At 35.6% G+C, this 25923-nt stretch overlaps 1 protein-coding gene across 3 annotated transcripts in view; it reads left to right on the forward strand.

The window, feature by feature from the left end:
- Positions 1 to 25923, forward strand: part of LOC149827987 (Transducin/WD40 repeat-like superfamily protein) — a 103866-nt gene that overhangs the window by 31865 nt on the left and 46078 nt on the right. For all 3 annotated transcript variants that reach the window (XR_016435004.1, XM_090019783.1, XM_090019782.1), the window contains 4 exons: positions 5522 to 5612; positions 6659 to 7287; positions 20374 to 20505; positions 21550 to 21622. Coding sequence is in view for 2 of the 3 variants with exons in the window: in XM_090019783.1 (XP_089875909.1) it covers positions 5522 to 5612; positions 6659 to 7287; positions 20374 to 20505; positions 21550 to 21622 (925 nt within the window). In the remaining variant the exon portion in view is untranslated. The remainder of the gene's footprint in view (positions 1 to 5521; positions 5613 to 6658; positions 7288 to 20373; positions 20506 to 21549; positions 21623 to 25923) is intronic.

A 25923-nucleotide genomic window follows, 5' to 3' on the forward strand; every position in this document is an offset into this window, starting at 1 on the left:
AATATGTTTTTTCAGCTATATATATGTATATATAGTTTTTATATTTGTTTTTTTTTGTATATATAAATATAATGTGTGTGTGTCAGTGTGTTTTATGTTCAATGCTATGCTATTTTACGAATTTGCAATATGTTACACTGAATACACATTTCTACTTCATTCATAGTTACAATCATATGTTTGTTAGTAAATTTAACTATTTATTATAATATTTTTGCTTTTCTTGCTGTTTTGTTTTTTTGGTTCCACCTAGGACTAGCTCTTTTAGTTGTCCTTCACCTAGGCCTTGACTTGCGCTTTTCACAACTAAGGATTCGATGCCTAAGCAACTTTTGACGTTTTTCCTACTGACAGGAGAATTGTACAATCAGTTCAGAGTTATAAATAGTTCAATCTACAAAGTTCATTATGGCTGAAAGACAGTTTTGCTCATGCTTTGTAAAATTTTGGCTCCCTTTTGACATCGGTATTTCAGTTCTTTGGATTTATTGTTAGTGGTGACTGTGGCTATCATATTCTGTGGGATATATTGCTAAGATATCTTTGTTTGCTAGTGCTATTGCTGGTTTTTTCTGTTGGATGCTAGTTTGCTACAATTCTGGCTATGCTGAAAATTCTTAGTGGTGGTTCTTGATTGTTCTTAATATCGGCAACCTTGTAGTTGGGGAGTAATACTTGGAAGTTGTGTATATCTGCCTTCTTGGTTGTTCTTTGATTGAAACATGTGTATGAATAGAGTTTGGCTCTTGGTTGCTGTTTTTGTTTTTTATTCAGGGTTTTGAATTGGTGTTGGGGATTGTGATATGGTGATGAACAAATGTATCCAAATAATTCCAATTAAGCTAGATGAGATGAATTACTTGTATTGGGCTGAGTTTTTGAGGACTGTTGTGAAGCGGTTTGGATATGGTGGGTACCTAGATGGTTACCAAAATGAAGCAAAAAAAGGTGACATTGTAACGACCCCAATAGACCCTCGAAAAAATAGTGGATTTTTTTTAAAACAATTGTGGAAAACCTCTCAAGGACCCAGGGTACATCACAAATTTAATAACCATTTCATGCATTGAATCAATTAGAAGTAATAAATTGAACTCCATATAATTAATCAATAAGTCGAAAGTCCAAAAATACAAAATTGACTCTATCAAGAATCCTGTACTCTGGTCAGAACCCAAGCACCAAGTCATAAGTCTTGCGCCCTTCAGCTAGCCGGTCCTACACATCACTGAGTATGTGTGCCTGTAAAATAGTTTTAGAAAACGGGTAAGAACCGAAATCCTCGCACAAATTCCTCTAAAAATCCAACAGTAAAGAAACTAGTATAAATTAACTGATGCATAAATTTAAGAGAAAATAACAAGAAATAAATTACCACAATTAACTTACCATTCAAGCATTCAACAAATATCATGCCAAATCAAATATGCAAAAACACATAGACTAATGTTGAATAATAAACGATGCATGATTCAATGCACATGCATGAATAACTTCTTTAAGTTATTTATCAGAGTTGTTTTTGCATGCATGTCCCTATTAAATGCATAAAAATTTAATTTTCACTTTTCCTTAAACCCACATATATTCAAAACGGGCACAATTCTCGAGGTTCAAGTTAGTTTCCAATTATAACTTAACACATAATTTATATTTTAATTACTGGGTTCTACACTTGTTCCTCGACATATATCAGAAATCCTCACCCTCCATCGGAATATTAAAAATCCTTACCTAATGTTGGGACATCAATGTAAATCCTCAACCCTTTGCGCTACTTTTTTGGTATACCAATGACTATAACTAAGTCAACAACCCCCCCAAGGCAAAGTGGCTGAAAGCTGCTTAAAACTGTGGCCGGGAACGTGAACCTCACATCGGGTTTTTGAGACACAATTGCACACAGAGTTTTAGTATCCTCACGGTCCCTCATGACCGTTATCCAAGATTCCCACATTGAGAAGACACATCACAAAAGAGCTTAATTACACTGTTTTGGTCTCTGTTACCATTTTAAATCAATTTCAAGTTCTTTATAAAAGAACCGTTTTGCAAATCAACATGCAATAATAATTTCGGGCCTTGGCCCTCACAATTTAATAGTGTAATTAAATTTTTTGTGAAAACCAATAATTTCTCAGAAATCATTTTGCAAATGCATAAACAATTCAAAACACATGCTCCTAGTCTACTTAGGCCTACAATGGTTCACAGATAACCACTAGCAAAATCTCAAAAACTGATTTATGTAAATTGCAAAATTTCAGTGAACATAAACACACAGTTTTACAATTTATATTTACAATGCACATTCACAACACAAAAAGAATGCACATTTAGCCAAGCACGTACACATGCTTATAGAAAGCTTGCAGACCACACTATTCATGATCAAATTTATGCATATGATCACCGTCATGCAAACATCTAATTATAACTAAATCATGCATATGATATGCATACCACAAACTGATCTGTTTTAGGATCAGATTTATGTACATAATCGGCTGATCGAAATTCAGTCGACAAAAAATACCTATATTCTGATCAGATTCATGTACACGACCAGTTGACTGCAAATATGCACATGGTCAACTTCATGTACACGAATGACTAACAGAAGTAGTTACATAATTCATGATCAGATCAACTGATTGCGAACTATACATGTGCAATCAGTTTCATGTACATGATTAGTTGATATATATATATATATATATATATATATATATATATATATATATATATATATATGCTGATCAGATTTATGTACATGACCAGCCTCATTTACATGAATTAGCTAACAGAAAATACTTATGCGTGCAGGTCAGATTCATGTACATGATCAGCTTCATGTACATGAATAGGCTAACTAGAAAATAAATCTGTGCGCTGCTCAGATTCATGTATATGATCAACTTTATGTACATGAATAGGCTAATCAGGAAATAAATGTGCTGATCAGATTCATGTACATGATCAATTTCATGTACATGAATTGGCAAATCAGAAAATATAAATGTGCTGGTCAGATTCATGTACATACATGAATCAAGTAAGCAACAAAATATCTATAAGTGCTGATCAGATTCATGTACATGTTCGGCCTCATGGACATGAATCGGCTAATAAGAAAACATGCAAGTATGCTGATCAGATTCATGTACATGATCAACTTCATGTACATGAATCAGCCAACAGAAATATCTAAGTATATTGATCGGAATTCATGTACATGATTAGCTTCATGTATATGAATCGACAAATCAGAAAAACATATGGGTGCTGATCTGATTCATGTACATGATAAGCTTCATGTACATGAATCGGCTGACATGAGAATATAAATATGCTAAACAACTTCATGTACATGAATCGGCTGATCAGAAAAAAAAATATAGGTGCTGAGCCAATCTGTCCAGATCATGCATATGATCATCAGACATGTAGAACACGTCTGTCCAGATCATATACATGGTTTGCGGCCTGCTATATATATAAATCATATTCATTATTGATCAGCAGTCTGAAAATATATGCTTGTACATAAACGATTCAAACTCATAAAATCGACAGACTTTAATTTAAATGCACATACATATATGATTCATGGTCATAAAATCGGCAGATTGAAATACGTACATAAACATCAGGTTCATGCACATGATTGACTAGTCTGCAAAAATACATATTTATGTCCAGACATAGTTAGAGTCGGATTCCTGTACATGAATCAGCTAACATAAAATAGCTATGTCAGATTCATGAGCATGGAATGAGCAAAAGAAATACATATTTTAAATTCATGAATCATGAAATCGACAAAACTAAATTCATATTTTAGATTTATGAACATGAAATCAACAAAAGAAATACATATTTTAAATTTCATAACATGAAATCCGCAAAAACAAAAATATGTATATTCATGACCATATTTCTGTTTTCTCTAAACCCATGCTCGAATCGATTCATATTTCTGCATTGCACAGTCTGGTTATATATTAAAAAAAAAAGATATATAAAAAATGTTTTTTTTTGTTTTTTGTCTTAAAAATGGACATTTTTGGACTCGGTCAAAGTTGACCGAGTCCAAAATGTGGACGGACTCGGCCTTGACTCGTTGACCGAGTCCGACTCGGCGTTGACCGAGCCCGGGCTGAGTCCGAAGCCGCACCCGTGTCCGCACCCGTGTCGGGGCGTGTCGACTCGGGTGCGGCACCTCCCTAGCCGAGTCCGTGTGACATAGGTTATTTTGGATAGAGTTCTACCAAAGGTAGAACTCTACCTTGTTATAACTACTATATATATGTTTCTTAAAGTTTTAAATCCTCTTTTATTTTAAATAAGTTTTGGATGAATTATGGGTCTAGGTTGGACCCATTATCCAAATCCATTTGGATTTCAGTCCATTCACGAGCACTAGTCAATATGGATGCTGGACCAGGTCCAGATCCATATTGATGTCAACCCAAATGTATATAGACTGGACTATTCTGATCCAAATTAGAAAAAAATCCAAAATAGAGGCATGTCAAATGTGAAAAATGCATTTTCTAGACAAACCCATATCCAAAATCGCCAAATCAGATCTCCTACGAGATCTGTGTTCCATAACAGATCTAACTATGGTCCTAGATCAATTTAACTTTTGAATTTCGCCCAAATTTAACTTGAATTTTGCTCGAATTTAAAGGTTAAAATAAATAAATTTCACATGTTTTACATATCACATTTAAATATCTTCAATGGGCCCTGGACCAGGTCCAAACCCACATTGACGTTAGCCATATTTACTATTTTCAATAATTTTGACATATTAAATATAACTATTTAATTAAAAATTGTATTTTTGAGCTTGAAATTATTGAAATTTTTTACAAGATATTACACTTTCTCTTGACGTTTTTGAGAGAGAGGCTTAGCCTCTCTTTATAACGAAGAAAGTTTCTTCTTAGGGGGTGACACCCCCCTCTAGGCAGACTTGAGCTAGAGCTCTACTAAAGGTAGAACTCTACCCTATCATGACATCTTTTAATATATATATACTTAAATATATATTTTTCTTTTAAATTCAAGTTTTAATTTCTTCTTTATTTTAAAAGTTTATGGATGAATTATGGGTCTGGGCTGGACCCATGACACAAGTCCAACTCTATTTGGATTTCAGCCTATATGTTTTTTTATATTATTTTTAATTTCAGAGATAAAAAAACATAATTATTTAATTAAAATTATATTTTTAAAATTAAAAATACAGGAAAAATTACGAGATATTACAATTAATATATATTATATCTGTATTAATCTTTTGACCTTGTTGGTGTCAACACTTGGGCTTGGGCCTAGCCAGGCTGACCAAGCCTGTTAGAGTGGCCTGCACCTCCCATATATCCATGTGTAATTTTGACAATGTCATAGAACCAGGCTTGCATGTTTTACTCATTAAACTGTATATTTGCTGAATTTTATTGCTCTTTGTTGTTAAATTATTGAATGGCACTTACTGGTTTTCTTTCAGTAATGACTTTGTGTTGCAAGTTGGTGGGCCTGTCTGGGCAATGGATTGGTGTCATAAAACTCTAGCACATGAGTCTAGCATTGATTGTGAGGTAATAATCTTAATATCAGATGTACCTTCTCTAGTTGAATTTTAGAGCAATACAGGAAAATCTGCTCGTTGGATAGATTTTTGTTTAGTTACATTCATGTGATCATTTGGAAATTCATGTCTTGCATTTTAATATTTCTTCTTCTCAATGTAGTTAATTTTTAAGGACTCGATAACCTTAAGTAGGTATTCCTTATGTTGACTTAGGTCAGTCCATAGGTGCTAGGTCCCTATTTTGGTATAGGATCTGACTCATGACTAAATGTTCCTGTGTTCAGTTGCTTTTTATTTCAAATGTTTCTTTCCTGGTACACTAGGGCCACTTGGGTACTGGGCAACCCAAGACCTTTGACCTGGTGTTCTCAATTTACTGACTGTTTGATTTAAACTTTAAACCATGTTGCCTAGACATTGATACGAGTTTCCATGTTGAACATTGTTAAAATGTACAGCTTGTATATATATTTAATGTGTATATATTTATGAGAACTGAACATATTAGGCCCCATTTCTCATTCTGCTCCATAGGTTTTAAGTGTTTTATGATAGATCTGAACCATTAAATGTGTTTAGCATGCTTGATTTAGTGGGAATCGACTCTTGGATCATGTTTTTTCGATGACAAAACATTTTTTCTGAGCCGGGAAAAACTAGTACCTTCATAGCCATTGATTTTGGATCACCGGGAAAACCTGTATACAGGTCAGATTCCGGCGATCCAAAAGATGGTTCCCACTAAACAAAACCTATAGATCACATCTACGGTGTTAGATGTGAGAAAAAATACTAAAAACTATGATTTTTGAAGGGGCTTAACGAGACCTAACGAAAAGGGGGCCTAAGGAACACATGACTCTATATTTATATATGTTTATGTATATGTGTGTATATATATATACATATATACTGTCTAGTGGCAAAGGTTGACGCCCCCCCTTTCTTCCGTTCTGCACCTTCTGATCAAAATGAAACTTTTCAATTCTTGTTTGAAGATGTAACTACCACCTTTTTAGCGTTATTGTGACTTTCCTGTGTTCTCGCCTTCAGTATGTTGCTGTTGCCGCTCATCCTCCTGACTGTTCATTTCATAAAGTTGGTGCTGCATTAGCTGGCCCAGGCTTCGTCCAGATATGGTTTCTTTTGAATGACATTTCAAGGCAGGATTCATTATTATCCTCTCACAATGGAATCAGAGTCAAAAGGTCTGGTGGGTGGAAGTCTGCACGTGAAGATACAAGTTATGTATTCTCCACATCTAGAACTGCTGGAGAAGCTGTGAGCACAGCTGATTTGAATGTCATTCAAAGCATTGGTGGTTTAGCTACAGATGCATCTGCTGATATAAGTGAAAGCTTGTCCACCTGCCAGTTAGGCTTGATTCATGCCAAGAAGAAGCGAAAGTTGAAAGCTCAAGCAAGGGCAGGATTTACCAGTAACAATGCTTATTCTGGGTCATCTGTTCATCATGAATATATTAAGTCTCCTCCCTTGCAGGATGATGGCAGTCTTGCAATTAGTGCTGTTCTGAAGGAGCTTGCTCTGCCAAAAGTTGTTCTGTGCCTGGCTCATGAGGGGAGAGTTGCTTGGGATGTGAAATGGCAGCCTGTCTCTAAGCAAGAAGCCCACTGTCGCATGGGTTTTCTGGCAGTATTACTGGGAGATGGGTCCATGCAAGTGTATGTTACTTGATCTCCTTCCAAACGTGTGAACTTATTTAGTTTGTGAATTCCATTATTGGTGCATTATTATTAATAGTTTCTATTTTCTGTGTTGTTATTGAGACAGATTCATGTGATGCACTCATTGTAATGCCTCTGGGTATAGCTCGCCTCAGAGGCAGGTTCATGCCTCTTTCCAAGGAGGCCTAAGCTTCTATACGAGGCTTAAGCCTCTATGAGAGGCGTAAACCTCTTAATTAGTTCACCTGTACATTAATTTAGGTTGCCATTAATGTGCATCTCATTAATTCATATCATGTTAAAAAGTAAATACTACCACCCTTCTAACCACCTTTCCCTCTCGAATTTCAACCATCCCTTCCCAGCCAATCTCCTACCTCCCACTCTAACTCATCTCTCTCCCCAGATTTCATCCCAATTCATTCATCCTCCAAAATTCCTTTGATCTGGTATCACATATGCGTATTCATTTGAATTGTAACTTTCTCCTTAGATTAGAACGCCTAGAAGTTTCTAAGTGTGCGAGCCAATTCACTCTAAAAAACTAGTGTTTAAAATTAAAATGGGTTTGTTCAATTTACCAAAAGCTAGAAATGAGATACATGGGGTCCTATTTGTTGACTCATGGCCAAGCTCCTAATAGCAGCCTTGCGTAATGACCAAGTTGCCCTTAGGCAGTTAGGGTACATTTATTTACCCCCAAAGTATCCCTATAGGGAAAGGAACCTCCTATTACAAATATGATCCAACGCAATTAAGAAATACAAGTCTGGATGCATGAACCCAACCCGTGACAAGTTTACCCGAACTCATAACTACGTATAGAGGTTGGTATCACTATGTTCATTTCCATGTAATTTTCTATGGCCATGATTTTGACTTTTTTTTTCCTTCATGTAATGCCTAGTATTCCACTTGAGCAAAGTTGTTTTAGTGAGTCCACTAGCATCCAACCAGTTTGGCTAAGTTCAGTGCATCTTGAACTGACCTATTCTGGAAATTTGTTGCACATTTAATTGTTTATGAACATTTTCTACTATACAATCAAAATGGTATGCTAAGTTAGAATGAGCCAAAATATAATTAGGGAACTCAATTAAGTTCTAATTGCAAATCAAATCCGAATTCGATCAAAATTCAAATCCCATATCCAAATTTACATTTAATTACATTCTAATTCAATTAAGTTCTAATTGCAAATTCACCTTTAATTAAATTCAAATTCAAATTCAAATTCAATTCCAAATTCAAATTCATATAAGATTCAATTTAACATGAGATTCAAATTCAAATTGACACTCAATTTAAATTCTAATTTGACCCAAATCAAGACATAAAATTTATATTTCAATTATTTAATAATTACGAAAAAATTGCAGGTATTACACTTAGAAGCGAGGAAGTAGGCATAGCGACACCGGAAGTAGATGTGGAGGAGTTCTTAAAGAATATTTGAAATCCTTCTGTTAGATGTTTAATAAAATCCTTAAATTCTCCTTCTTTCATGGTACCTTCACAACCTTTTTTGGGTGGTGTTTCTTCAATGGTTGCTACATTTCTTTTGATCTTGGGACAATCCGGTTTAACATGTCCCACTTCTTGGCAAAAATGACAAATAACTCTTCTTCATCCTCCATGGTTATATGTTCCTCTTCCATTGTTATTTTTCCAAAATTGGGGAGGTTTATACGCTTTGACATTGTTATCGGGTCTTGGCACGGTAAGAACCTACTCACTTCCCTTAGTCATGCCAAGTCAGGTCTCGGCTTGGTATCTCTCCAAGAGCATTATCGAGAGAGGTAGTTTTGATCTTATGCAAGATATTGGACCTAACTTGCTCAAACTCCGATCTTAACCCGAATAGGAAAGAAAACAAATGTTCCTCCAGAAGTTGCTTTTGCCTCATTTCAATAGTGAGACCTTTCCAATTAGGCTAAAGCAAAGGTAATTTATCCCAAAGAGGTGAAAGAGTACCATAGTAATCTCTCACACTCTTATCTCCTTGTTTAATACCTCAATTTTTTTCTTATAGAAAATATTTTCGTGCCAAATCTTTTTGCACGAACATATGCTTGAGAAAAATCCAAGCCGCACATGCCTTTTTGAATTTGACTATGCTTGTCGCAATCTTGAGTTCCATGCTATTAAGGAACTAAGAAAGAATTTGGGCATTTTTGGCTTTCCAATCTTCGACCTTGATGTGATGTTCTTTGAGTGCAATCTCTCTTTCTTCATCATTGAGTATTTTCACTTGGTCACCATCCTTTTTGGTGAGTATGAGTTGTGGTTCACATGTAGTACCACTTACGCACCCCTATAATTTATTTTTCTTAATATGATGCTCTATAGCTGCTACTCACATCAAGTAGTTGGAGTCATTTAGCTTAAAGGCAATCACTGTCGTGGATTATTTTTTGCCCATTTGGATGGATAGAGATGAAGAGAGTTGTGGAGGATCGATCTTTTGTAAACACGAACTTTGGAGAAGCTTTACACAATCCCAGCCTTTGGCTCTGATACCATGTCACGAAACAAGCGAAAATACAATGATAAACCCACTAAGGGTTAAACAAGAAAGAGTGCACAAGCACTAGTCCACCAAGGGACAATAATACAACCAAGTGAGAACAATTACAAAAGCACAATAAGTGCACACAAGAGCCACTATGGGCATACAACACACACAAGCCACAAAGGGCATACACAACATATAAAAAAAACATAATTTCTCTATGAAAATGCTTAGAAAGCATTGAAGTTACAAGGATTTCGAACCCCTATTTATATATCAATGAGAGGGAAAGGGGGGCAGCCCAACTAGGCATTACGCTAGCCCCAACGATCGTAAATATGACCGTTGGGAGCAGCCCAATACCAAGTTGGGCTGTCCCAACAACCATACTATACAAAATGTAAAAACAGAAAAAGAAAATAATAAAATAAAAAAGAGGACATGCCTCTAATAAGCTACATGGGTAAAGTGATTGAAATACCCTTGATGGGTATTTCAACATAGAATAAAAATATATATATGTACATTGACAGATAATTTAATAGAATACTCGACGACGTCTAATGAATTCTGCATGGATGTCCTCTGATTGTGGAGATGAAGTTGAGACGGGCCGTAGGTGGCACATGACGCCCCTCGAAGCATAGCATGTGGAGGCGGGTGGCTCGAGAGACCCCCGTGGCATGAAGTATGGAGTTGAGCAGATGCACTTGAGATGAGACTCACACTAATGCTTGCTTATCGAGCTGCTAACGAGCATGTTGCGTTGTTTCAAGAGGTTCTCCATCGTCAATTCTCATCTTAGTATTGACAACCTCGGGAGTATAAACTCTCTTATTATCTATGATTCTAGATCTGGAGACAATATCAAAAGCAAATTTAGACTGCGACAACAAATACTCTTTAGGAGAGTAAGCAACTTCAATTCCTAAGAATTATCTTAAGAAATCCAAATAAGTCATTTTAAAGTGGTTTTTGAGAAGTTTTTTAATGCTTTCAACTCCTTGTTTGTCTCCTTCAGTAATGATCATGTCGTCCACATAGTGGAGGATAATAATAATACCTGCATAAGAAATCATAACAAACAAAGTCGTGTTAGTCAAGCAAGTTTTAAATCCAATATCAAATATAACTTGACTAAACCTGTTGTACTAAACTTTTGGTGCTTGTTTAAGATCATAAAACGCTGTGTCCAAACAAAAATAATTTCTCTTGGGAATATTCACACCAGGTGGCACCTCCATATATATTTCTTCAACCAAGTTTTCATTAATGAATGCATTTTTGACATCCATTTGGTATATAGGCTATTTTCTAACAGAGGCTAAAGCTATTAAGGTTCCAACGGTGGTCATCCTTGCAATTGGAACAAATGTTCCCTCATAATATATGTTATATTCTTGAAAATATCCCTTGGCAACTAATCTGGTTTTATATCTTTCAAGTGTTTCATCACTCTTGGTTTTCACCTTATATGCCCACCTACAAACTATAGGTTTCTTTCCCTGTGGGATATCTTGAATAATCCAGACCTTTTCCAGAGCTTCTAACTCTACCCTCATGGCTTCTACTCACTCATAATGTTCTTTGGCTCAAGCATAGGTCGAAGGTCCTACATATGAATGAATTAACACAATATATGCCTTATAATTAGGTGAAAAGGAGTAATAAGACACAAACTTTCCGAGTGGTTTTGAGATTCTAGATGACCTTCTGGTAGGTACCTCAGACTGATTTTCAATATCAGAATATTTTTCCAGTGCATATGGATGCTTAGTATCCCTACACCTAGAGTATTGCAAACAATTCCTGTCCCTATGGGATTGCTCTTCACTAATGACATCATTATATGATTGTTCTTTATTTACCATATCATTTCTAAAGGCATTACCATTATCAAGGTCATATTCATAATCACAATCATCGGTATCATACTTTAAAATTAAATTTAACAAAAAAAGAATACTCAGTTACTTCTTTAGAATTTTCAAAATCAAAGAAACTTTTCTTATCTAAGGACACATTTCTTGAAACATATAATTTTCTATTTTTAAAATCAAAGCACCTGTAGCCTTTTTTAGTTATCTGTATAATCTAAAAAGGCACAGGGGATGGCACATGAAAAAAGTTTATCATTTTTGTTAGTAAAAACAAAGCATTTGCTTAAAAAAACTCAATCTAGAATAATCAAAGAATTAATTTAAAGAGCTTTTCAACTGGTGTCATATTTTGCAAAGAAGATGACATTTTGTTAATGAGTTATACAACAATTAGAGCAACTTCATCCCAAAATCTTTTAGTACTTGATTTTCTATAAGTAAGGTTCTTGTAGTTTCCATAATACGCCTGTGTTTTCTTTTAGCCAAACCATTTTGTTGCAGTGTGTGGACAAGATCTTTTATGTGTGATGCCATGCAAATTTAGATAATTCTTAAATTATTTTGATAAAAATTCTCTCCTTGAATCGGTATGGAAAATAGAAATATCATTTTCAAACTTATTTTTGACCAAATTATGAAATATTTGGAAATACAAGAAAACTTCGGATTTATGTCTAAGAAAGTAGATTCAAGTATACCTAGAGAAATCATAAATTACATAGTATGCATATCCACCATTTGATATAACTGTTGTTGACCCCAAACATCTGAATTTATTAACTCAAGCAGTCTAGAAGCGAGAAAAATTCTTTCTTGAAATGGTAATCTTTTCATTTTACTAAGAATACAATCTTTACAAGTAAAATTTTTAGAATTACAATTTTTTTCAAACTTGGAAAATATTGAATTTTGGATACATTAGGGTGACTAAGTCTTTTGTGCCACAAGTCCAAAACCAATTTCTGAATATTACAACAAAATGTATTATTTGGTATTTTCAAAAAGTCCATATAGTAGAGTTATTCTTCTCTATGGCCTTCCCCAATTAGCTTCCTTGATTGGCAATCCTGCACTCAACAACCATCATATTAAGAGACATCACATCATATTTGAGAAACATACAAGATGTTTAGATTTAACTTAGGAATATATCTAACTTTTGAAATAGTATATTTTTTGGAGTTTTGAAAATACTTTCGAAATTTCTTATTCATTTTATTTCAAGAGATGTAGCATCAACAATAAACACATTTGACACGCTTGAGTTAGTATGACATTCAAACAAAATATTACCATTGGGGGTCATATGAAAAGATGCACTAAATTCAAGAAGCTAAGGAGATTTACAGGGATCGGAGAAGAATGAAACTGCGACTCCAATTAAGGATGATACCCCTTTAAAAAGAGGTTGAAGTGCTTCCACTCTAGTTGAGTCAAGGACATGTTTCCAACCAATGAATCTTGTGGGTTACTAATTGTAATGAAAAGAGGCGGAAGCACCAATAGAGCAAAAGTCACTCCTTAAGAGTGACTACAAGAGCCAAGAACACAAACACCAAATGTGCACACACAAAACTCACAAATATAGGAAATGAGTTAAAGTCATAAGTTGGATTTATTGAAGAAAGGAAGAGAAGGGTGTAAAAACCCATACATTTACAAGGGGGAACCTCCTCTTTACATAGAGGAGGGAAGCACTAAAGAGGACCCATAAAGGGGGCTCCCTTCTAGTCGTTGGGAGCCCCAACGGTCATAAATATGACTGTTGGGGCCCCAACGACTAGATGGGTGGGGCCCCTTTATGATCCCAAAAAGTAAAAAGAAGAAATAAAAAAGAAAAAGGAAAAAAGGGAAAAAAAGAAAAAAGTGAAAAATAAAAAAGTACATTTGGGATTTACCAAAATACCCCTATCGGGTTTTTGGTTTATACAAAACAGAAAAAGAAAAAATAATTATGTATATATACATATATACGTATATATACTTATATATATATACTAATGTATATATATATAAGTATATGCATATATATATTTATATATACATAATTTAACACGCCCCCTCAAACTTTACGGGGAGAAGACCGAAAGTTTGCCAAGAAGAAACATGAATCGTGGAGTTGGGAGCGCCTTGGTGAAGAAGTCAGCTAGTTGATACTCTGAAGTGACATATGGCAATGTGATGGTTCCTTTGAGATATTCGTCTCGAACATAATGACAATCCATTTCGATATGCTTGGTCCGCTAATGAAAAGTGTGATTGCTGGCAATGTATATCGCACTCTTGTTATCACAACAGAGCTTGGTGGGAGTGGAAATGTTGACGCCCATGTCACGAAGAAGACTTCTGAGCCACACAATCTCCATAGTTGTCATTGCCATAGCTCGATATTCAGCTTCAGTAGATGATAATGAGACCTTCTGCTGCTTCTTGCATCTCCACGAGATGAGAGATTCACCTAAAAAAATGCAAAGACCCGTAATTGAGATCCGATCATTGGGATTTCCTCCCCAGTCAGCATCAGTAAAAGCAGTTAATTCAAGAGATGAGGAAGAGGATAAGAAGAGTCCCTTGGAGATGGTATTTTTGATATATCGCACAATTCTCATTACGGCCGCCATATGAACCGTAGTAGGGGCGTGCTGAAATTGGCTCGCTGCATGAACCGCATGAGCTATATCTGGACGTGTGATGGATAGATAGGTGAGGGATCCAATCAATTGGCGGTAAGGAGTTGGATCTTCAAGAGGAACACCATCTTCAAGTCTTAGTTTTGCATTGATAACTTCAGGGGTCTCCACTTTCTTTTCATCAGATATTCCTGACTTGGTACAAATTTCCGCAGCTAACTTCATTTGAGATAAGATGTACCCTCGTGCTGAATAGGCCACTTCAATTCCTAAAAAATATCTCAAATAACCAAGGTCAGACATATCAAAAGTATCTTTTAATATATACTTAACATCATTTACTCCCTTTTTGTCATTCCCAGTGATGATCATATCATCAACATACAGTAGAAGCATAATAATGGAGTCACCTGTTCTTTTGACAAAAAGAGCAGTGTCAGTATAACAAGAAGAAAAACCTAAATTGATTAATACAGTACTAAACCTGTCATACCAAGCTTTAGGAGCTTGCTTAAGTCCATATAAAGCCTTTTTTAATTTTAAAACTTTTCCATTTAAATTCATACCTGGAGGTGGTTCCATATAAACTTCTTCATTTAAATTACCATTCAAGAAAGCATTTTTAACATCAAGTTGAAAGATGAGCCATTTTTTGACAGAAGCTATAGCAATAAGGGCTCGAACACTAGTCATTCGAGCAACCGGGGCAAAAGTTTCATCATATTCTACCCCATACTCTTGGGCATAACCTTTGGCTACCAACCTAGCCTTATATCTTTCTAATGAACCATCACTCTTAGTTTTTACTTTAAACACCCATCTACATCCAATGGGTTTCTTGCCATTGGGAGGATCAATGACTTCCCAAGTTTGTGCCTTTTTAAGGGCATTAAGTTCAAGCTCCATAGCTTCATTCCAATGATCATATTGTTTAGCATCATTGTAATGTGATGGTTCATGAAATGAGTGAAGAGCAAGAAGACATGCTCGATAATTAGGGGAAAAAGAGTCATAAGAAACAAATCTATTTGGAATCTTAGGAATGCGATTTGATCTTCTTTGAGAGGTTTCTTCTATCGACTCATTTTGAGAAAATCTTTCAAGGGCACATGGAGGATTTCTTTCATTCCTTCTAGAGTAGACTTGTATTTGTCTTGAAGCATTCTCTTCTAAGTTTTGATCATTATTTGGATGTTCAACAAGATCTTCAAGAGGTTCATTAAGATCAATATGATCATCTATGATGTTTTCTTGAGGTAACAAGTCAAATAAAAAGGAATAGTCAATATTTTCATTTGGTTGATGCGAAAAACCATTTTCTTCTTCGAGGAATGTGACATCTTTTGAGATATAAAGTTTATTATTAAGGATGTCAAAACATCGATATCCTTTTTGTTTTTCGCCATATCCCAAAAAAATACATTCAATAGCTCTAAGAGAAAGTTTATCATTTTTGCGAGTTAAAACAAAGCATTTACATCAAAAAATTCTTAATCTTTTATAATCGGGAGACATATTGTAAAGTTTTTTAAATGGAGAAAGATTTTTCAAAGAGGATGAAGGGATTCTATTGATGAGATATGTTGAAGTTAGAACCGCTTCGGCCCAAAAGGATTTTGGGATATTTTTTGAAATCAATAATGTTCTTGTAGTTTCTATTATGTGCCTATGCTTTCTTTCCGCAAGACCATTTTGTTGCGGAGTGTTGGGACAAGAACGTTGATGACAAATTCCATTTTCTTTTAAGTAAGTTTGAAAATCATTAGACATATATTCACCTCCCGAATCGGACCTAAGAATAGATAGATTTCCCAAAAATTGATTTTTAACCATAGCATGAAATTCTTTAAAGAACCAGAAGACATCAGATTTGCGACTTAAGAAGTATATCCATGTAAATCTAGTGAAGTCATCAATAAATACCACATAATACGAAAAGCCTCCTTTAGATAAAATAGGGGAAGGTCCCCACACATCGGAATGAACAAGTTCAAATGGCCGAGTGACAAAATAACTTCTTTGAGGAAACAGAATAGCTTTAGATTTTCCAAAAATGCAATCTTTACAAGTCATGTGATTGTCTTTACAAGTATTGTTCAAAAAAGGGAAAAGAGACATTTTTACAAAATTTGGATGACCAAGTCTCTCATGCCAAATTCCAATACTTTTATCTTTAACAAGATTGCAAGATGACTTAAATGAAAGCGTCAAAAAGTCCATAAAATAGAGATCACCCCTTCTATGGCCTTGCCCAATCAGCTTCCCTGACTGGAGATCCTGCACGATGCAATCTTTAGGTGAGAAAGAGACTTGACATCCATGGTCGGTGATTTGGGAAACGGAAAAAAGATTTAAATTAATTTTTGGAACAACTCTTACTTTAGGAACAAAGAAATTTTGAGAATTTTTGAAGTCAAGTGTTCCAATACTTTCAATTTTTAAGGACGTTCCATCGGCCGTTGAGACATAGGAGGACATAGGTTCGGAAAAAACATTGGAAATGGAGTTTTTATGAGATGTCATATGGAAAGAAGCACCAGAGTCTAGTATCCACATACCTGGAGGTGATGAAGAGTAGGCGATGGCGGCTCCGGATGTTGAAGGAGAAGACTTGAGAAGGTGTTGGAGAACTTCGGAGATATGATTAAGAGTTTCTTTGATATCTCCTTCTTTGGTACTTTCTTCCTTCTTTGGAGAATTTTCTCCAACCGCGGCAACCTTTCCTTTAAGCTTAGGACAAACCGGTCTAATGTGTCCCGGTTCATTACAATAGTGGCATATGATCCCCTTTCTAGGCCCATTGATATTTTTGTTAAAGTGGGGAGACCTATATGCTTTAACATTAGAACCGGGCCTATTAACGGCCAAAACTTCATCATTCCTAATGCTCAAGCCAAGTCGAGTTTCTTCTTGACATACCTCGGCAAGAGCATCTTCAATAGGTAGGGCTTTGCTTCTATGGAGAAGAGATGCCCTCACTTGTTCGAATTCCGGGCGAAGTCCATGAAGGAATTGAAAAAAATGCTCCTTTTCAATTTGTTCCCTTCTAAGTTCAATGTCTTGTGGAGCAACCCATTTGGGCTCAAGAAGGACAAGTTCATCCCAAAGAGGAGTTAGAGAGTTAAAATAGTCCCGGACACTCATATCCATTTGTTTGGTGGAACGAATTTTTTCTTGGCAAAAGAATTGCCGAGCAAGATCCTTTTGGGTATACATACCCTTAAGAAAAAACCAAGCCTCATTGGCTCTTCTAAACTTGGCAATATTGGCACAATTTTTAAGATCTACGTTGTTCATAAACCATGCCAAGATTTTGGCATGGTTGCTTTCCCAATCCTCGATTTTGGATTGATGTTCATTAATGGCTTTGATGCGCTCATCGCCATCTAAAGCCTTTTCAACTTCATTTTCAATTTTGGTAAGAATAAGAGAGGGTTTGGGAGTAGTCCCCATAACAAAACCCCAAAGTTTCTTACCTCTTAGATGATTTTCCATAGCGGAGGCCCACATGAGATAGTTGGACCCATTTAGCTTGAAAGAGAGCTCCACTTTAGAGTCACGTTCCATCGGCACTAAATATACTTCCTTTCTTCAAAACTTTGAGAGGCACGCTTTCCAAGATGTCAAAAAGAGAAGCCCAATCACCAACCGAGCTTTGATACCATGTAATGAAAAGAGGCGGAAGCACCAATAGAGCAAAAGTCACTCCTTAAGAGTGACTACAAGAGCCAAGAACACAAACACCAAATGTGCACACACAAAACTCACAAATATAGGAAATGACTTAAAGTCATAAGTTGGATTTATTGAAGAAAGGAAGAGAAGGGTGTAAAAACCCATACATTTACAAGGGGGAACCTCCTCTTTAAATAGAGGAGGGAAGCACTAAAGAGGACCCATAAAGGGGGCTCCCTTCTAGTCGTTGGGAGCCCCAACGGTCATAAATATGACTGTTGGGGCCCCAACGACTAGATGGGTGGGGCCCCTTTATGATCCCAAAAAGTAAAAAGAAGAAATAAAAAAGAAAAAGGAAAAAAGGGAAAAAGAGAAAAAAGTGAAAAATAAAAAAGTACATTTGGGATTTACCAAAATACCCCTATCGGGTTTTTGGTTTATACAAAACAGAAAAAGAAAAAATAATTATGTATATATACATATATACGTATATATACTTATATATATACTAATGTATATATATATAAGTATATGTATATTTATATATACATAATTTAACAACTAATGTCATTTGACTTTTGCGGTGATCCAACCGAAGCTATCTTTTTCTCTTCTCTCCTTCTTAGCTTTAGACATTGAGGTTTAATGAGCCTTAGTTCATGGCAATAGTGACATTATTTTTCTCTTATCATACTTATTGCATTGTTTCCCAAAATGAGGTAGCTTGTAAGTATATAACCTAGCGACGACTAGAACCGAGTCAACTTCATTCTTCGTAGTATGCCTCTTTAACCTATTCTCCTTCATACTTAACTCTTCAGTAGTGTCAACAATAGAGAGAATTTGTCCTTTATGAAAGAGGGCCAATTTGGTGGTCTCAAATTCCAGTGTCAAACCATTTATAAATTAATAAAAATGTTCTGCATCAATTTGCTTTTGGCGGAGCTCAATATCTTCAGGGCAATGCCACTTAGGTTAAAAAAGAGTCAACTCTTCACAAAGTTCGGAGAACTCATTATTGTATTTTCCAATACTTTTGTCACCTTGGGTCATGGTTCGAACTGTCTTGAAAGTTGCACACATGTGCAATATCCTTAAGGGAATACATATTCTTGAGATATTCTCAAGCTTTATTAGCATGATTAAATTTTGTAAGGCTAGAGCATTTTTTATTATCAACAATATTAATAAGACAAGACATAACCTTGACATGTCCCATTCTCCACTCCTTCCATTTTTTCTCATAGGTGGTTAAGGCCTTGATTTTCTCACCATCTGTAAGTTTCATTTCCTTCTCGTTTTGTACCTTAGTGAGAACTAGTTTAGGCTTCAGATCAAATCCATCCACTAGTCTCCACAACCCTTTCACCCAAATATGGTGCTTCATTAAGTTTGTATCATTAAGTTTCACGGGCATAATGGTGACATTTTCTTTGTCATCCATTCTTACAAAGGGTGATTGAGATAAAGAGATGAAGAGAAAAGAGGTGCGATGAAAAAGAGAAAATAATGTAATGGAGAAACAATAACACGAGCACCACACCACGAACTTTCGGTAGAATCAACACGCACCCGAACCAACGAACCGAGTCAATCTTCAAATGCACGAACACACAAACAGTTGAATCGCCAATGAACAAGGGTCTCCTCTTGCTCCCACAAGCACAAAATCAAGATGATCAATCTCCAGAGGGCCAAGAGCAACAAAGCTTTGATATCATGTAATGAATCAAGAGCCTTCAATTACGAACAAAGTGTCCACCAAAGATCCAAATGGATAAGCACAAAAGTGGCCACTAAGGGTACACTCACAAAATCCACAAAGGGCACACATAAGAAGATTCAAAATGTAAAATATATAGATTTTATGATAACCCAAAATGCAAGAAGCATTGCAACAAATGAGGGGTTTCACCCTTTTCTATATACATCACAGAGAGCCAAAGAGAGAGGTTGGAGCTAGTCTAACGGATCTATTTGTAGCCGTTGGACTAGCTCCAACGGCTAGTCAAACTAGTCAACTTTATGTTGACTAGTCAAAAAGAACAAAAATAAATAAAAGATAAAGGAAAATATTTACAACAAAGAAAATATAAATATATATACATATATAATACATATATATATACACATGTATATATGTATATAATATGTATACATACATTGGTATGTATACATATAGATACACACACGCACATATATAAATATATTGATGTATTTTCTTACTCTTTTCTGTTTTTGATGAAATATTTTCATTTGTAAGAGATGGTTATATTTTTTATAAAAGATGTCATGATTGGAGAGCTTCATCATACATGCCTTTTTGTTGTCATGCTTTTTTTATTGACCTTGAAAGTTTGAGTCTTATTTATCTTTGTGTGCGCAGGTGGGAAGTTCCATCTCTTAGTATCATCAAGGCCCTATTTGTTTCTGGCCATACTGAGGATACAGATCCACGTTTTATGAAATTGAAGCCTGTATTTCAGTGCTCAAATCTGAAACGGGGAGACAGTAAAAGGTATGCTGATATATATATATATATATATATATATATATATATATAGTTGTTGATGTTGATAACTGTTTAGTTTCTTTCTGAATTTGCACGGAAAGGAGGATTGGGTTCAAACATCATCAGTGTAGATTGGTGGATTGGTTTAAACTTGGTTGTGTTTAAAATGATAATGCTTCTGATTTGGCTGTTCTTTCATTCTGCAGAAGTCACGACTCGGAGGTTTATGCAATTGCATTTGAAACTTAAAAGTTTTAAGAAGCCTTCAACTGGCTTTTCTGTTGAATAAGCTTCAAAATCCTAATGAAAAATCCAAATAATAGATGATGGCATTAGCTATCGGCTTGTACTATTTTCTTGAGGATGCATGGAACCTAGTCATATGAGCAACATTCTCTGTTAATGAATTTCAAACTATTGCTTAGAAGACATCTATCTAAGCACTTGCTACTTTCTCTGAAAGATCTAGATATATTTCAGATGTTTTGAACCTTGTAACAATCATAGAAGTAATTAAATCTGATATTTCGGAAGTTCCAGCACAACTGTAACGTGCTCATGATGAGTGTTAGAAACATACACACATGATGATCAATATGTCATTACATAAATTATGTTGATTATGTTATCCATTTGTTAACTTGCTTATATCAAATATAACAATACTTTAGTGGATGATATGCACCCTCAGAAGTTAATCGGAGTGCTGTTGCTTTTGGACAAGTCAAATTTTAGAACTTACTCTTTCTGTGGTTATTGTGATCTGATCACATCTGCAAACATATGCATCTCATATGTTACCATCAAGTCAAAGGTGAATGATGATCTTGCATAACTGCAACATTCCAAAACGGATGCCAATATGGGTGTATAACACGTGTTACTGTGTTTTCATTTTTTATTTTTCTGAAGATGCTCTGTATGTAATGCCATCCATGACATGTTTGAGTTCATGCGTGAGGTTCTATGGTGGAAACTTTATAGGATATATGACAAGGCCCTCTCTCTCTCTCTGTGTCCACTGTTTAACTGCTCTTCTCTTATCAACAGCATTCCTCTCACATTGGAGTGGTCACGAGCAGTTCCGAATAATTTAATACTAGTTGGCTGTCATGATGGAACGGTAATATTTCTTTATATCCTCTATATCTGTTGGAAATTCAGTCCATGGTTCTAAGCATGATATTTGGCTCATCTGGGAACCTTAGGTGAAGACCCTTGAGAGCTTGGTATGGTTGTAATGAAGTAGGTCCCAAGTGCACAAAGCCTTACAAGTCCACAAACACAAGCACAAACCACTAAGGGCACAAGAACATACGCTGTTAAGGGCACAAGAGCACAAGCACCATGGCACTCATAATGGGCACAAGAGACAAGGCACAATATAAAAAGTATTAATTTTATTAATCATAAGATGCTTAAGAAAAACATAAACAACAAGAGAGGCAAATGCCCATATATACACGTGGGGAGAAGGCTTACTAGCAGTGAGCTAGCCTAACACTTACTAGCCAAAATACAAAAATGCCCATGATGGGCATAAAAATAACAATAAAAGAAAATACAAAATAAAAAAATAAAAAAGTGTAAGAAGACCCTAGAATACTACACACACACATCAATGTCATCGATATCCCGATATTTTGAAAATATCGCGATATTATCAATATTTTCAGGTGAACTTATAATATCGGCAAAATATCTGGATGTTTTGAAAATATCACCAAAAAATAAATATCACGATATTATCGCGAAATTATCGTGATATTTTGGTGAGATTTTTCATCTTTTTTTTTAGAGAAAAGAAAGAGAGACAGAGGTGGGGGAGGAAGAGTAGGGTGTACCATGTACCTTTGCTCTTGCTCTTCTTTTTTCTTCTTATTTTTTTTCTCTGTAATGACCTTAAACTGACCCTCGAAAAATGCAAAATTTTTTTTAAACAATTACGAAAAACCTCCCAAGGACTAAGGGCACATTTCAAATTTAATATTCACAACCCATCAACCATTTCAAACATAGAGTAAATTTAAACCATGAACTGAGCTTTATTTATTAAATCAAATATGTCAATAAAGTTCATAAATTCAAAAATCCACTATAGCTAATCCTGTGCACATCATAACCCAGGTCACCAAACCATAAACCTCGAGTCCTTCAGCCAACCACTCCTATCATCACAGGAGCCTCGGAGCTTGAAAAAACAATTTTCGAAAACGGGTAATAACCAAAGTTCTCGTACGAGATCCTCCAACAAAAAAGAAAATAATATAAAGTAAATCAAGCATAGACTTTAGAGGAATCACAAGTAACATATTATCACAACAACTTTGTTAAATTATGTAAATCCAACTGGTAATTTAGTATATATATTTTTTATATATAAGGTAATACATATACATATATATAATATATGTATATATATCTACCTATTATATATATAAAATATATATATTTCTATCTTTAGTCTTAGGGGTAGTTTAGGCATTTTACACATATTCTTTTTCGTGAATGTGCTTGTATTTCTTTTGTATTTTTTCTTTTTCTTTTTTCTTAATTTCTTTTTCTTTTATAAAAGGTCTTGTACTTGCCTTGGGAGGGGCCCAATCCACTAGTCGTTGGACCCCTCCAACGGTCACATTTGTGACCGTTGGAGGGGCTCCAACGACTATGTGGAGTCCCTTCCAAGGCCTCTCAATGCCCTATATATATGGGCACTATTTCTTGTATTCTTTCAAGGGTTTTGGGACTATTGCCCAGCCTTTTGTTGTTTATGAATCTTATGAGTGCATTTGCATATTTGTGAGTTCGTGTTTTGTGCTTTTGTGCACAAGTGTTTCAAGTGTTCTTGTTGTGCGTATGTGCACGCATTTATTTTGAAGAATATTATTCTATTGATTGTAGTATCTTGTTGAAGATACTTTCACAAACTTACCATCTAAGCAGTTCAAGCAAGAATTCAACAATTTCATGCTAAATCAAACATATCAAACATTTAGGGATGCATAAAATTCATGCTAAAGATTTAGGAATGCATGAATCAATGCATTGAATAACTTTTTAAGTTAATTTATCATAATTGCTTTTGCATGCATGTCCCTATTTAATGCATACAAATTTAATTTCACTTTCTTACCAACCCGTAGATACTCAAAATGAGTAAAGTTCTCGAGGTTTAAGGCAGTTCTCGATTATAGCTTAACACACAATTTGTATTTTAATTATTAGGTTTTACACTTGTTGTAACGCCCCCAAATCTCGGATTTTAACTTTTTAGAAAATTTTTGAAAGCTTTGTAATCATTTCTTTTTTAGAGTTTAAAATAGCAGTTCAGCGGAAAATGGTGTTTGAAATAACAAGTCAACGGACCTTGGGCGCATTACAGGCGAACTTTCCTTTACACAACGAATTTGTATTTTTGTACAATCATTGAAACCCTATAGATTCAAAACGAGGTTTTTAATAATTTAGAGTTTATACAAAAGAGGAATTTCTAAAGGAAACCCTTATGCAAAATTACAAAAAACGTGCTAAGGAACAAAACATCAGAGAAAGACTGAGATCTTGATATCATCACGTCATCGCGCCATCGGCCGTACCGTCTTAATCATTACCTGTACCCCATAAAAAGAGTCATTCTTATAAAATTCTGGTAGGTGCATAGATATCTAAATTCATAACAAGACTAACATATGTGTTGTTCATTTCGTGATGTGCAATTCAGAATAAGTAAAATGAGCATGATAACCTTGTTTCGATATTAACTGTCCTGAGGGTGCGCACAAGAGAAACGTAGAAAAAACTGATACTGCCCGGGGGTTTGTTATGCTATGTATTTTGATACTCTGGACAACTAGCTGAGTCCGTTTCTAAGGAGACGGATAGTGACCGAGAGAGAATTTTCCAGAGGCATTCGTGGCAAGGGTTGCATCCAACTTCTGCAGAATTCCATAGGATCTACCACCTAGGATAATTTTTGGTAGCTCCGTCCCCTAACTTCGATCACTAGGGACACCAAGTCAATTGCTACTCGAGGAGCGTAGTTGTTAACAATCTATCCATCAGAGTTTTTTGTACCATCCCATCCTCTCTCTTGACGGAACCAAAGAGACGAATGAGTATGTTAGGTTTTATTTTAAGTGATGATTCATTGTACATGTTCTGGTTTTTTAAACCAACTCGAGCATCTTGCCTGTGAAGACGATCATCACTATTTATGTAATTTTCTTTTTATCATTTTGTATTTGCACGCTACAAGGTTACCATCAACTTCTCATTCAATCATTGTAGTACTAACATGTCGTGCATGTCTGATAGTACCGTTACGATGAGAGGGATATTAGTTCTCCAGAAAGAAATCTCAAGGTTTTGTGCTTTAGGCTGGGAATATCTGAGTAATTTCGGATACCAAAACAAAGGACCGAACGTATGTACCACTTAGGGCTTCGCAGTCGAAGCCTTTTCGTTACGCGGGGTTGAGAGAAAGACTTGGTTGCGAATACGCAAACTCCAAATATTCATTTTTGCTTTTCGAAACAACGAATAATACGAGCTTTATAATCTCTCATATGAAATCCCTTTTTCTTTTTTAAAGACTTGGCAAGTATGCCCAAATCTGCATTTTTAAATGCAAGTGTAATACAAAGTAGGCAGGAGTAATAAAGTTATATATGCATATATAATACATATATATCAAAGCATAAGCCTATGCACATTACAACGCGATGACAAAGTAAATGACATAAAGCAAGACTTGATGTGCGAAATCACACATCAAGCTAAATAAACTGCGTAAGCGATGCACGATGTACAAAATCGTATATCGGCTAAATAAATTGCGTAAGCAATGCACAATGTACAAAACCGTACATTGGCCAAATAAATTGCGTAAGCAGTAGCCTGTGCATATAACAGTGTGGCGGCAAAATAAATGACATAATTTTAAATGGACAAGAATACGCAAAACTGTGTCCTTGAGTTAAACGCATATATATATATATATGTATATATATATATAGTTAGAAGTATTCCGTCATTTGCTCTCTTATGCAACTTTCTCCTACCTCGGAGATGGTTGGACTCGCTGATGATTCCGAGCATAGGTTTTCAAGGGCTCATGCCTTGGTGAGCATGTCGTGTCCGTTGTGCCGGCGTGGAGCACAAAAGGATTACGTTACGCTGCATGAAGGATGGTATTAAAAACTTATCAGAACGATGATTGCATCGCAGGAGACAAACTCGATCCCTATTCGAGTTGACCAGATCGGGTCGGACTCAACGAGACTTAACACAAATTAGCTCGGTTTTGGAATGGACCGAGTTCGCTCGGATGCATTATCTGAATCGAGCTAGGCTCGGCTAAGACCAAATCGAGCTTGACCTGGTTGAGCCAACAACAGTCTGGCTTGGTCGGGGCTCAACTGAGTT

Source organism: Nuphar pumila, chromosome 10 (genome assembly GCF_984573655.1).
Source record: "Nuphar pumila chromosome 10, dmNupPumi1.hap1.1, whole genome shotgun sequence".
In the NCBI taxonomy this organism is placed as follows: Eukaryota; Viridiplantae; Streptophyta; class Magnoliopsida; order Nymphaeales; family Nymphaeaceae; genus Nuphar; species Nuphar pumila.